This window comes from Thalia democratica, unplaced genomic scaffold (genome assembly GCF_965202585.1).
Source record: "Thalia democratica unplaced genomic scaffold, ktThaDemo2.hap1.1 HAP1_SCAFFOLD_428, whole genome shotgun sequence".
Lineage (NCBI taxonomy): Eukaryota > Metazoa > Chordata > Thaliacea > Salpida > Salpidae > Thalia > Thalia democratica.
In genome coordinates, this window is record NW_028139489.1 from 55,148 (window position 1) to 69,457 (window position 14,310).

General features: G+C 29.1%; 3 protein-coding genes across 3 annotated transcripts; all 3 read left to right on the forward strand.

The window, feature by feature from the left end:
- Nucleotides 1-692: 692 nt before the first annotated feature.
- LOC145846398 (nuclear RNA export factor 1-like) lies at nt 693-2,606 on the forward strand. The gene is made up of 3 exons (XM_082953210.1): nt 693-727; nt 1,013-1,483; nt 1,613-2,606. The coding sequence occupies exons 1-3, from the start codon at nt 693-695 to the stop codon at nt 2,604-2,606; spliced, it is 1,500 nt and encodes a 499-aa protein (XP_082809336.1).
- A 3,239-nt stretch (nt 2,607-5,845) lies between these two features.
- LOC145846399 (nuclear RNA export factor 1-like) lies at nt 5,846-7,759 on the forward strand. The gene is made up of 3 exons (XM_082953211.1): nt 5,846-5,880; nt 6,166-6,636; nt 6,766-7,759. Exons 1-3 carry the CDS (start codon nt 5,846-5,848, stop codon nt 7,757-7,759), a joined length of 1,500 nt encoding a protein of 499 aa, XP_082809337.1.
- Nucleotides 7,760-10,997: 3,238 nt separating this feature from the next.
- Nucleotides 10,998-12,911, forward strand: LOC145846400 (nuclear RNA export factor 1-like). The gene is made up of 3 exons (XM_082953212.1): nt 10,998-11,032; nt 11,318-11,788; nt 11,918-12,911. The coding sequence occupies exons 1-3, from the start codon at nt 10,998-11,000 to the stop codon at nt 12,909-12,911; spliced, it is 1,500 nt and encodes a 499-aa protein (XP_082809338.1).
- Nucleotides 12,912-14,310: the final 1,399 nt, after the last annotated feature.

Sequence of the window (14,310 nt, forward strand, 5' to 3'; positions counted from 1 at the left end):
TAAGATGTTTTTTCTTACCGTTATTAAGTTATATAAGTTTTTAAGTTACCTAGGTAAATGTGTTTTTATAATATTTTTAGTCATGTAAATTAGCTAAACGTCGAAACAAACTATTTTTCAGAATCTCATAAAAAAAACAATGATCATGATGAAAGACTTAACATCTCATTACATCATGTTGATCACGGAGATTGTTACGAACCTAAGACATTAGAAAAATGTTCTATATCGTACAAAAGTGGTAGAAAACGTTACAAAAACAAAATGAAATGTTACAAAGTCAAGGGTCGTCTAGGAAAACAAAGGTTTTAATTAACAACTAGTTTAAATAGAATTAAGTTGAGTTATTTAAAAATGAAATTGAAAGTTGGTTATTTACAAAGTTAGCTTGAATACAAATATTGAATCGCAATGTTTTTAAATTATTTATTCAACAGTAGTTTGTTTTTCTCAATACTATACTTATGATATTCTATTTTATATTTAAATTTGAGACTACAGTAACTCAGGTTTTATAAATTGTTTGTAACGCTTTATAGACCGTTCCTCATGAATGGTATATTTTTTCGATTTGATAATGAAACTTTTAAATTGTTAAACAAAAACTATTTTAAAGGAAAACAGTTTATGACCGCCTTGGAAAACGACGACCACAAAATAATAATGATATAGATAATGACGGTTGTGTCATTATGAAGGGAGACTTATACGCTAACAAAAAGAAATTGTAAGTTGTTGTTTGTTTTTTTTAAACTTATTTTTCGTATAATTGAAATATTAAGTTTTTGTACTTTTTTATTATACGTAAACTCTTAAGACTAATAATAAAAATAACTAAAACATTTATCAAAATATAATATTGAATAAAAATTCAATTGTTTTGAGTACAAGGTTTTGGTTATGAGTACAAGGTTTTACTACCTTGTAAAACAAAACTTTAATGTATTAAATTTCACAGTGACCCGTTGAGCCGAAACAGAGGATCAATAATAAGAAAGTTTAAAATTGACAGGAGAGAAAATATCAAAATATCTCCTGCCGCAATCAAAAACAACTTCAACAACATCAATAAGTCAAAAGTTGATGTAGAAAACGCCTGGTACCAAATAAAAGTATTTCGAGGCGCAGATGAAGTTGAAACTCAATTGATTGAAAAAATGAGTAAAATTATTGATGCTCCCATAGAATACAGGCAGTATCACGTTTTCAACGGTGATGCTAGTTTCTATGTGCTTGGAAAAGGCAAAGCAGATGCGCTGTTGAGTTGCAACCGTCAACTTACCAGCAGTTTCGGTAATGATATGCTGAAAGTAGTTAGGTACACAGCAAAGTCTGATGTATACCGTGACGACCAACTAGAAAGCATTAAGCAGTGCATCAAAAGCCGGGTCTATTTAGAACAAGGCGTTCTTGACTTGAGCGGTCTCAGCTTTGACAAAACTCTGAAGAAGCAAGGTATCAGAATTAACCTGCATAGAAGCGAGTATTTTACAATTATTGTAAAAACATTAGATTTGCTGTTCAGAGGAAGTGATCAAAATAAAAGAATCACAACATTAAATTTAGAAAAAAATAACTTAAGTTATAAATCAATTGGCTTTCTCAAAAACAGCCTCATTGATATGTTTCCCAATATTAACCGTCTCTCAGTTGCTGAAAATCACATTAAAATCGTAAAAGATTTGAAAGCATTAAGAGATTGGAATTTAATTGAGCTTAAGTTATACGATAGCAGTCAAGATGCAACTGTAAATGATATAAGCAACTGGCGAAAACTCTTTCCAGACTTGATCAAACTTAACTGCAGAGATTATGAGCCTCCAGTTAAAATAGATGTTGCAGAGTATGAAATACCAAAAACTATGGGAAGCAACTTTATGCTGCTTTCTGATAGTGCAAAAGAAGTGTTCATCAATCATGTCAAAAACTTATTCAGTTGCCTTGACAAAGTAAAAACCTCAGATGATGCAAGCAACTTTTACTGTAAAGATTCACAGTTTAGCTTGACAATTTCTAGCAATGATAAAGATTCTACAATGAAAAAATACTTGGAAGTGTGCAAGGAGTGCACACCAAACAACCGACAGAAAGTCAGAGTCGGTTGTAATAAGTCCGATTCCAAAAAGTATAACTTTGGGAGAGAGGAAATTGTGAAAGCGTTGCGCAAGCTACCCTTATCAAAACACATCATGGACAGCTTTGTTTGTGATGTCACGTTCTGCTCTAGTGAGTTCATCAGTTACGTTATCAGCGGCACTTTTGAAGAAGCCGGTGGTAAAGTTCGCGCCTTCACCAGAAGCATATCCTGCGCAATTTCCGCTGAAATTAAATTTACAATACTGAGCGACATGCTCCATATCAGGAACCAATCGGTCGCCGAAAAGAAAGAAAACGCCGCCAAGGTGGCCGCAATCAACCAGTTGCCACGACCGCCGTGTGACGTGCGAACGGAGATGTTGAAAACTTTCATGAAAGACTCAGGAATGAACGAGAAATATTCGCACGAATGTCTGCACAACAACGGGTGGGATTATGATAAAGCCGGAAGAAATTTTATGGAACTGCACAAAAACAACCACATACCGCTTGAAGCATATCAATTCTAAAATACTGTTAACAAAATAAAAACAAAGAAGCTAAAACGAACTATCGATCTTAACTAAAAGCTTCTTTTCTTGTTATTTTTTCCCTTGATTTTAACAAATTTTTAATTGAGCTCTTTTATTTGTTGTTGTTTTCTTTTACAATTTTAATAAATTTTAATTAAAAAAAAATAAGTTTTTATATTATCAATAACTAAAAAATGGTCTAAGTAAAATAAAAGTTTTCACTGATATATCCGCAGAAAAGAATGCGAAAACCTTTGATAGAAGAGTTTTTTATGCAAAGAAATTGATGTTTAGTATTAATTATCATAAAATAATATCTAATACAATAGAAATAAATTACAATAAATGAATTATTTTATATAAAAATAATACTTAGATTGCCTACTCCAAAACTATTTCATTTGCATTAAAACATCAAGGTCATATAATATAAAACATAAGGCTTTACTGTAACTCAATCATTTTAAATATCATACTTTCGTTTGGATACTTTCAGTTTATTATTATTATAGATAAATAGTTTAATTTAGACTACAGTCTAATATTTTAAGAAATAAAAGTGTTAGCACTGATAAATCCCATTGGTCATGTTTGAAAATAAACTGAACCGAGATTTGGCAAAATTTAGTTTTTTATTGAATATAAGACTGACATGTATAAAATTAAACAAAAACTAGAGGACGGCTTTCGATATTTGTGCAAAAGCTTATGCAAATTAGTTTTGTACTAGCTTAAATAGTTATATTTAGTTAGTTAAGTTTAGTATTCTGTCCTGGACATGACATTAAACTGTATCCTGGTGTATGACTCAATAACCGAAAGGTTTTTTCGTACATCAGGTCCTAGGACCAAATATTTGAGCGCTTTTTTTTTTTCGTACGTTCAATATTGTTAATTGTATAAAAAATTGTTTGTTCAAGTTCTAAAGTTGACCATGTTTTTATTATACTTTAGTATCTAAAAATAAATAGATATGATTTGGCTAGTACAATAAAAAAATAGTTTTACCTTTGAAAAAAATAATACATGAAAATTTATAAAAACTTATTGTTTATTAAAAGTTAAGCAAAAAAAGTCAGAACGTTGCTAGAAGTTACTTGCATTATTTATTGTTTTAACCCTGAGTACTGGTGCCAGACAAAAAAATGGCCATATTCGAATAGTGACGCAATTGCCACTAGTTGGCGCAGTTTTTGTATAAATAGTTGAACTTATCAAATTTTTTTCATTTGAGCTTAGCAGTCAAGAGAGCAACATGTAAGTTTTAGTTTGTACGGAAGCTTACGTAAATTAGTTTTTTACTAGCTGGAATAGTCTTAAAGTTTAATATTGTTATTTTATATGAAAAATTGTTTGTTCAAGTTCTAAAGTTGACCATGTTTTTATTATACTTTAGTATCTAAAAATAAATAGATATGATTTGGCTAGTACAATAACAAAATAGTTTTACCTTTGAAAAAAATAATACATGAAAGTTTATAAAAACTCATTGTTTATTAAAAGTTAAGCAAAAAAAGTCAGACAAGTTTAATTTTGTTAACAAACCAAGGCACTTTTTGTTTGTTTTTAGTTTACATTATGATTAGGTTAGAATTAAAGCTAGCTAAAAGTGTATTGTATTAAGTGATAGATATCACTTGATGACTTTGATAAAATAGTTAGAAAAAATATAATTATAATATAATGTAAGATTAATATGACAAAGTTGTTTATAAGTAAATATAAAAACCTATAGTTATTGAGACGACAGGTTTAAGAAAATTCTCGAGAAAGGACATTTAAGTTATAATTTAGTACTTATAACTAAATCATACTTGTAAATTAGTATTTTAGAGTAGTATTGCATCAGATATTCAGTCTAATTATAGCAGCACACCAAATAATAATTTATGTAAAATTTAGTTTGTGTTAAAAGCTTAAGTTAATTATGCTTCTTTTAACTTAAATAATTTTAAAGTTTAATGTTATAACTACAATTGTTTTAAAAATTATAAAACTATATTTGTTACTTATAGTTAGTATTGTGGGATTTAAAATATAACAAAGCAAGTTTCAAACTGAATTTACTCGTAATTTTAACAGTTTTTAACAGTTATTAACAGTTTATAATTACATTAACACAAATTAATTATGTAATTTTAAACTTTTGATCTTACTTAATTGATCTTACTTTTTATCTTACTCTGATAAAACCTAAAGCTACTTAATTAACGTTTATGATATAATTAGTTGCTAACAAAAGTAGTTGATAAGTATTAGCTGAAACATGTTTTACTTTTTTGCACAACAAAAATGGTTTTATGATACATGTCTCTAATTTTTATTTAATATATGTATTTTAGAAAAATGAATAGATGACTGTACTTAAACTAACTAGTGGCGTATTTTCAGAACAGCTTAGTAACATATAACGCAAATAAATAATGACAAATATGGAAGATTTACTGTCAAAAATGAAAAACATTACAGTTCAAAAGAAAAGTATTCAATTATATAAACCACCTAAAAGCAGAGGTAATGTTTACAGTGTTCTTATAAAATTATTAAGATGTTTTTTCTTACCGTTATTAAGTTATATAAGTTTTTAAGTTACCTAGGTAAATGTGTTTTTATAATATTTTTAGTCATGTAAATTAGCTAAACGTCGAAACAAACTATTTTTCAGAATCTCATAAAAAAAACAATGATCATGATGAAAGACTTAACATCTCATTACATCATGTTGATCACGGAGATTGTTACGAACCTAAGACATTAGAAAAATGTTCTATATCGTACAAAAGTGGTAGAAAACGTTACAAAAACAAAATGAAATGTTACAAAGTCAAGGGTCGTCTAGGAAAACAAAGGTTTTAATTAACAACTAGTTTAAATAGAATTAAGTTGAGTTATTTAAAAATGAAATTGAAAGTTGGTTATTTACAAAGTTAGCTTGAATACAAATATTGAATCGCAATGTTTTTAAATTATTTATTCAACAGTAGTTTGTTTTTCTCAATACTATACTTATGATATTCTATTTTATATTTAAATTTGAGACTACAGTAACTCAGGTTTTATAAATTGTTTGTAACGCTTTATAGACCGTTCCTCATGAATGGTATATTTTTTCGATTTGATAATGAAACTTTTAAATTGTTAAACAAAAACTATTTTAAAGGAAAACAGTTTATGACCGCCTTGGAAAACGACGACCACAAAATAATAATGATATAGATAATGACGGTTGTGTCATTATGAAGGGAGACTTATACGCTAACAAAAAGAAATTGTAAGTTGTTGTTTGTTTTTTTTAAACTTATTTTTCGTATAATTGAAATATTAAGTTTTTGTACTTTTTTATTATACGTAAACTCTTAAGACTAATAATAAAAATAACTAAAACATTTATCAAAATATAATATTGAATAAAAATTCAATTGTTTTGAGTACAAGGTTTTGGTTATGAGTACAAGGTTTTACTACCTTGTAAAACAAAACTTTAATGTATTAAATTTCACAGTGACCCGTTGAGCCGAAACAGAGGATCAATAATAAGAAAGTTTAAAATTGACAGGAGAGAAAATATCAAAATATCTCCTGCCGCAATCAAAAACAACTTCAACAACATCAATAAGTCAAAAGTTGATGTAGAAAACGCCTGGTACCAAATAAAAGTATTTCGAGGCGCAGATGAAGTTGAAACTCAATTGATTGAAAAAATGAGTAAAATTATTGATGCTCCCATAGAATACAGGCAGTATCACGTTTTCAACGGTGATGCTAGTTTCTATGTGCTTGGAAAAGGCAAAGCAGATGCGCTGTTGAGTTGCAACCGTCAACTTACCAGCAGTTTCGGTAATGATATGCTGAAAGTAGTTAGGTACACAGCAAAGTCTGATGTATACCGTGACGACCAACTAGAAAGCATTAAGCAGTGCATCAAAAGCCGGGTCTATTTAGAACAAGGCGTTCTTGACTTGAGCGGTCTCAGCTTTGACAAAACTCTGAAGAAGCAAGGTATCAGAATTAACCTGCATAGAAGCGAGTATTTTACAATTATTGTAAAAACATTAGATTTGCTGTTCAGAGGAAGTGATCAAAATAAAAGAATCACAACATTAAATTTAGAAAAAAATAACTTAAGTTATAAATCAATTGGCTTTCTCAAAAACAGCCTCATTGATATGTTTCCCAATATTAACCGTCTCTCAGTTGCTGAAAATCACATTAAAATCGTAAAAGATTTGAAAGCATTAAGAGATTGGAATTTAATTGAGCTTAAGTTATACGATAGCAGTCAAGATGCAACTGTAAATGATATTAGCAACTGGCGAAAACTCTTTCCAGACTTGATCAAACTTAACTGCAGAGATTATGAGCCTCCAGTTAAAATAGATGTTGCAGAGTATGAAATACCAAAAACTATGGGAAGCAACTTTATGCTGCTTTCTGATAGTGCAAAAGAAGTGTTCATCAATCATGTCAAAAACTTATTCAGTTGCCTTGACAAAGTAAAAACCTCAGATGATGCAAGCAACTTTTACTGTAAAGATTCACAGTTTAGCTTGACAATTTCTAGCAATGATAAAGATTCTACAATGAAAAAATACTTGGAAGTGTGCAAGGAGTGCACACCAAACAACCGACAGAAAGTCAGAGTCGGTTGTAATAAGTCCGATTCCAAAAAGTATAACTTTGGGAGAGAGGAAATTGTGAAAGCGTTGCGCAAGCTACCCTTATCAAAACACATCATGGACAGCTTTGTTTGTGATGTCACGTTCTGCTCTAGTGAGTTCATCAGTTACGTTATCAGCGGCACTTTTGAAGAAGCCGGTGGTAAAGTTCGCGCCTTCACCAGAAGCATATCCTGCGCAATTTCCGCTGAAATTAAATTTACAATACTGAGCGACATGCTCCATATCAGGAACCAATCGGTCGCCGAAAAGAAAGAAAACGCCGCCAAGGTGGCCGCAATCAACCAGTTGCCACGACCGCCGTGTGACGTGCGAACGGAGATGTTGAAAACTTTCATGAAAGACTCAGGAATGAACGAGAAATATTCGCACGAATGTCTGCACAACAACGGGTGGGATTATGATAAAGCCGGAAGAAATTTTATGGAACTGCACAAAAACAACCACATACCGCTTGAAGCATATCAATTCTAAAATACTGTTAACAAAATAAAAACAAAGAAGCTAAAACGAACTATCGATCTTAACTAAAAGCTTCTTTTCTTGTTATTTTTTCCCTTGATTTTAACAAATTTTTAATTGAGCTCTTTTATTTGTTGTTGTTTTCTTTTACAATTTTAATAAATTTTAATTAAAAAAAAATAAGTTTTTATATTATCAATAACTAAAAAATGGTCTAAGTAAAATAAAAGTTTTCACTGATATATCCGCAGAAAAGAATGCGAAAACCTTTGATAGAAGAGTTTTTTATGCAAAGAAATTGATGTTTAGTATTAATTATCATAAAATAATATCTAATACAATAGAAATAAATTACAATAAATGAATTATTTTATATAAAAATAATACTTAGATTGCCTACTCCAAAACTATTTCATTTGCATTAAAACATCAAGGTCATATAATATAAAACATAAGGCTTTACTGTAACTCAATCATTTTAAATATCATACTTTCGTTTGGATACTTTCAGTTTATTATTATTATAGATAAATAGTTTAATTTAGACTACAGTCTAATATTTTAAGAAATAAAAGTGTTAGCACTGATAAATCCCATTGGTCATGTTTGAAAATAAACTGAACCGAGATTTGGCAAAATTTAGTTTTTTATTGAATATAAGACTGACATGTATAAAATTAAACAAAAACTAGAGGACGGCTTTCGATATTTGTGCAAAAGCTTATGCAAATTAGTTTTGTACTAGCTTAAATAGTTATATTTAGTTAGTTAAGTTTAGTATTCTGTCCTGGACATGACATTAAACTGTATCCTGGTGTATGACTCAATAACCGAAAGGTTTTTTCGTACATCAGGTCCTAGGACCAAATATTTGAGCGCTTTTTTTTTTCGTACGTTCAATATTGTTAATTGTATAAAAAATTGTTTGTTCAAGTTCTAAAGTTGACCATGTTTTTATTATACTTTAGTATCTAAAAATAAATAGATATGATTTGGCTAGTACAATAAAAAAATAGTTTTACCTTTGAAAAAAATAATACATGAAAATTTATAAAAACTTATTGTTTATTAAAAGTTAAGCAAAAAAAGTCAGAACGTTGCTAGAAGTTACTTGCATTATTTATTGTTTTAACCCTGAGTACTGGTGCCAGACAAAAAAATGGCCATATTCGAATAGTGACGCAATTGCCACTAGTTGGCGCAGTTTTTGTATAAATAGTTGAACTTATCAAATTTTTTTCATTTGAGCTTAGCAGTCAAGAGAGCAACATGTAAGTTTTAGTTTGTACGGAAGCTTACGTAAATTAGTTTTTTACTAGCTGGAATAGTCTTAAAGTTTAATATTGTTATTTTATATGAAAAATTGTTTGTTCAAGTTCTAAAGTTGACCATGTTTTTATTATACTTTAGTATCTAAAAATAAATAGATATGATTTGGCTAGTACAATAACAAAATAGTTTTACCTTTGAAAAAAATAATACATGAAAGTTTATAAAAACTCATTGTTTATTAAAAGTTAAGCAAAAAAAGTCAGACAAGTTTAATTTTGTTAACAAACCAAGGCACTTTTTGTTTGTTTTTAGTTTACATTATGATTAGGTTAGAATTAAAGCTAGCTAAAAGTGTATTGTATTAAGTGATAGATATCACTTGATGACTTTGATAAAATAGTTAGAAAAAATATAATTATAATATAATGTAAGATTAATATGACAAAGTTGTTTATAAGTAAATATAAAAACCTATAGTTATTGAGACGACAGGTTTAAGAAAATTCTCGAGAAAGGACATTTAAGTTATAATTTAGTACTTATAACTAAATCATACTTGTAAATTAGTATTTTAGAGTAGTATTGCATCAGATATTCAGTCTAATTATAGCAGCACACCAAATAATAATTTATGTAAAATTTAGTTTGTGTTAAAAGCTTAAGTTAATTATGCTTCTTTTAACTTAAATAATTTTAAAGTTTAATGTTATAACTACAATTCTTTTAAAAATTATAAAACTATATTTGTTACTTATAGTTAGTATTGTGGGATTTAAAATATAACAAAGCAAGTTTCAAACTGAATTTACTCGTAATTTTAACAGTTTTTAACAGTTATTAACAGTTTATAATTACATTAACACAAATTAATTATGTAATTTTAAACTTTTGATCTTACTTAATTGATCTTACTTTTTATCTTACTCTGATAAAACCTAAAGCTACTTAATTAACGTTTATGATATAATTAGTTGCTAACAAAAGTAGTTGATAAGTATTAGCTGAAACATGTTTTACTTTTTTGCACAACAAAAATGGTTTTATGATACATGTCTCTAATTTTTATTTAATATATGTATTTTAGAAAAATGAATAGATGACTGTACTTAAACTAACTAGTGGCGTATTTTCAGAACAGCTTAGTAACATATAACGCAAATAAATAATGACAAATATGGAAGATTTACTGTCAAAAATGAAAAACATTACAGTTCAAAAGAAAAGTATTCAATTATATAAACCACCTAAAAGCAGAGGTAATGTTTACAGTGTTCTTATAAAATTATTAAGATGTTTTTTCTTACCGTTATTAAGTTATATAAGTTTTTAAGTTACCTAGGTAAATGTGTTTTTATAATATTTTTAGTCATGTAAATTAGCTAAACGTCGAAACAAACTATTTTTCAGAATCTCATAAAAAAAACAATGATCATGATGAAAGACTTAACATCTCATTACATCATGTTGATCACGGAGATTGTTACGAACCTAAGACATTAGAAAAATGTTCTATATCGTACAAAAGTGGTAGAAAACGTTACAAAAACAAAATGAAATGTTACAAAGTCAAGGGTCGTCTAAGAAAACAAAGGTTTTAATTAACAACTAGTTTAAATAGAATTAAGTTGAGTTATTTAAAAATGAAATTGAAAGTTGGTTATTTACAAAGTTAGCTTGAATACAAATATTGAATCGCAATGTTTTTAAATTATTTATTCAACAGTAGTTTGTTTTTCTCAATACTATACTTATGATATTCTATTTTATATTTAAATTTGAGACTACAGTAACTCAGGTTTTATAAATTGTTTGTAACGCTTTATAGACCGTTCCTCATGAATGGTATATTTTTTCGATTTGATAATGAAACTTTTAAATTGTTAAACAAAAACTATTTTAAAGGAAAACAGTTTATGACCGCCTTGGAAAACGACGACCACAAAATAATAATGATATAGATAATGACGGTTGTGTCATTATGAAGGGAGACTTATACGCTAACAAAAAGAAATTGTAAGTTGTTGTTTGTTTTTTTTAAACTTATTTTTCGTATAATTGAAATATTAAGTTTTTGTACTTTTTTATTATACGTAAACTCTTAAGACTAATAATAAAAATAACTAAAACATTTATCAAAATATAATATTGAATAAAAATTCAATTGTTTTGAGTACAAGGTTTTGGTTATGAGTACAAGGTTTTACTACCTTGTAAAACAAAACTTTAATGTATTAAATTTCACAGTGACCCGTTGAGCCGAAACAGAGGATCAATAATAAGAAAGTTTAAAATTGACAGGAGAGAAAATATCAAAATATCTCCTGCCGCAATCAAAAACAACTTCAACAACATCAATAAGTCAAAAGTTGATGTAGAAAACGCCTGGTACCAAATAAAAGTATTTCGAGGCGCAGATGAAGTTGAAACTCAATTGATTGAAAAAATGAGTAAAATTATTGATGCTCCCATAGAATACAGGCAGTATCACGTTTTCAACGGTGATGCTAGTTTCTATGTGCTTGGAAAAGGCAAAGCAGATGCGCTGTTGAGTTGCAACCGTCAACTTACCAGCAGTTTCGGTAATGATATGCTGAAAGTAGTTAGGTACACAGCAAAGTCTGATGTATACCGTGACGACCAACTAGAAAGCATTAAGCAGTGCATCAAAAGCCGGGTCTATTTAGAACAAGGCGTTCTTGACTTGAGCGGTCTCAGCTTTGACAAAACTCTGAAGAAGCAAGGTATCAGAATTAACCTGCATAGAAGCGAGTATTTTACAATTATTGTAAAAACATTAGATTTGCTGTTCAGAGGAAGTGATCAAAATAAAAGAATCACAACATTAAATTTAGAAAAAAATAACTTAAGTTATAAATCAATTGGCTTTCTCAAAAACAGCCTCATTGATATGTTTCCCAATATTAACCGTCTCTCAGTTGCTGAAAATCACATTAAAATCGTAAAAGATTTGAAAGCATTAAGAGATTGGAATTTAATTGAGCTTAAGTTATACGATAGCAGTCAAGATGCAACTGTAAATGATATAAGCAACTGGCGAAAACTCTTTCCAGACTTGATCAAACTTAACTGCAGAGATTATGAGCCTCCAGTTAAAATAGATGTTGCAGAGTATGAAATACCAAAAACTATGGGAAGCAACTTTATGCTGCTTTCTGATAGTGCAAAAGAAGTGTTCATCAATCATGTCAAAAACTTATTCAGTTGCCTTGACAAAGTAAAAACCTCAGATGATGCAAGCAACTTTTACTGTAAAGATTCACAGTTTAGCTTGACAATTTCTAGCAATGATAAAGATTCTACAATGAAAAAATACTTGGAAGTGTGCAAGGAGTGCACACCAAACAACCGACAGAAAGTCAGAGTCGGTTGTAATAAGTCCGATTCCAAAAAGTATAACTTTGGGAGAGAGGAAATTGTGAAAGCGTTGCGCAAGCTACCCTTATCAAAACACATCATGGACAGCTTTGTTTGTGATGTCACGTTCTGCTCTAGTGAGTTCATCAGTTACGTTATCAGCGGCACTTTTGAAGAAGCCGGTGGTAAAGTTCGCGCCTTCACCAGAAGCATATCCTGCGCAATTTCCGCTGAAATTAAATTTACAATACTGAGCGACATGCTCCATATCAGGAACCAATCGGTCGCCGAAAAGAAAGAAAACGCCGCCAAGGTGGCCGCAATCAACCAGTTGCCACGACCGCCGTGTGACGTGCGAACGGAGATGTTGAAAACTTTCATGAAAGACTCAGGAATGAACGAGAAATATTCGCACGAATGTCTGCACAACAACGGGTGGGATTATGATAAAGCCGGAAGAAATTTTATGGAACTGCACAAAAACAACCACATACCGCTTGAAGCATATCAATTCTAAAATACTGTTAACAAAATAAAAACAAAGAAGCTAAAACGAACTATCGATCTTAACTAAAAGCTTCTTTTCTTGTTATTTTTTCCCTTGATTTTAACAAATTTTTAATTGAGCTCTTTTATTTGTTGTTGTTTTCTTTTACAATTTTAATAAATTTTAATTAAAAAAAAATAAGTTTTTATATTATCAATAACTAAAAAATGGTCTAAGTAAAATAAAAGTTTTCACTGATATATCCGCAGAAAAGAATGCGAAAACCTTTGATAGAAGAGTTTTTTATGCAAAGAAATTGATGTTTAGTATTAATTATCATAAAATAATATCTAATACAATAGAAATAAATTACAATAAATGAATTATTTTATATAAAAATAATACTTAGATTGCCTACTCCAAAACTATTTCATTTGCATTAAAACATCAAGGTCATATAATATAAAACATAAGGCTTTACTGTAACTCAATCATTTTAAATATCATACTTTCGTTTGGATACTTTCAGTTTATTATTATTATAGATAAATAGTTTAATTTAGACTACAGTCTAATATTTTAAGAAATAAAAGTGTTAGCACTGATAAATCCCATTGGTCATGTTTGAAAATAAACTGAACCGAGATTTGGCAAAATTTAGTTTTTTATTGAATATAAGACTGACATGTATAAAATTAAACAAAAACTAGAGGACGGCTTTCGATATTTGTGCAAAAGCTTATGCAAATTAGTTTTGTACTAGCTTAAATAGTTATATTTAGTTAGTTAAGTTTAGTATTCTGTCCTGGACATGACATTAAACTGTATCCTGGTGTATGACTCAATAACCGAAAGGTTTTTTCGTACATCAGGTCCTAGGACCAAATATTTGAGCGCTTTTTTTTTTTCGTACGTTCAATATTGTTAATTGTATAAAAAATTGTTTGTTCAAGTTCTAAAGTTGACCATGTTTTTATTATACTTTAGTATCTAAAAATAAATAGATATGATTTGGCTAGTACAATAAAAAAATAGTTTTACCTTTGAAAAAAATAATACATGAAAATTTATAAAAACTTATTGTTTATTAAAAGTTAAGCAAAAAAAGTCAGAACGTTGCTAGAAGTTACTTGCATTATTTATTGTTTTAACCCTGAGTACTGGTGCCAGACAAAAAAATGGCCATATTCGAATAGTGACGCAATTGCCACTAGTTGGCGCAGTTTTTGTATAAATAGTTGAACTTATCAAATTTTTTTCATTTGAGCTTAGCAGTCAAGAGAGCAACATGTAAGTTTTAGTTTGTACGGAAGCTTACGTAAATTAGTTTTTTACTAGCTGGAATAGTCTTAAAGTTTAATATTGTTATTTTATATGAAAAATTGTTTGTTCAAGTTCTAAAGTTGACCATGTTTTTATTATACTTTAG

Bases quoted from the DNA above. Each gene is read 5' to 3' on its own strand.
- LOC145846398 (XM_082953210.1), top strand. From the start codon at position 693: ATGAAGGGAGACTTATACGCTAACAAAAAGAAATT. The intron at 728-1,012 runs GTAAGTTGTTGT...TAAAATTGACAG, and splicing joins TACGCTAACAAAAAGAAATT to GAGAGAAAATATCAAAATAT. The intron at 1,484-1,612 runs GTATTTTACAAT...TCTCAAAAACAG, and splicing joins ATTAACCTGCATAGAAGCGA to CCTCATTGATATGTTTCCCA.
- LOC145846399 (XM_082953211.1), top strand. From the start codon at position 5,846: ATGAAGGGAGACTTATACGCTAACAAAAAGAAATT. The intron at 5,881-6,165 runs GTAAGTTGTTGT...TAAAATTGACAG, and splicing joins TACGCTAACAAAAAGAAATT to GAGAGAAAATATCAAAATAT. The intron at 6,637-6,765 runs GTATTTTACAAT...TCTCAAAAACAG, and splicing joins ATTAACCTGCATAGAAGCGA to CCTCATTGATATGTTTCCCA.
- LOC145846400 (XM_082953212.1), top strand. From the start codon at position 10,998: ATGAAGGGAGACTTATACGCTAACAAAAAGAAATT. The intron at 11,033-11,317 runs GTAAGTTGTTGT...TAAAATTGACAG, and splicing joins TACGCTAACAAAAAGAAATT to GAGAGAAAATATCAAAATAT. The intron at 11,789-11,917 runs GTATTTTACAAT...TCTCAAAAACAG, and splicing joins ATTAACCTGCATAGAAGCGA to CCTCATTGATATGTTTCCCA.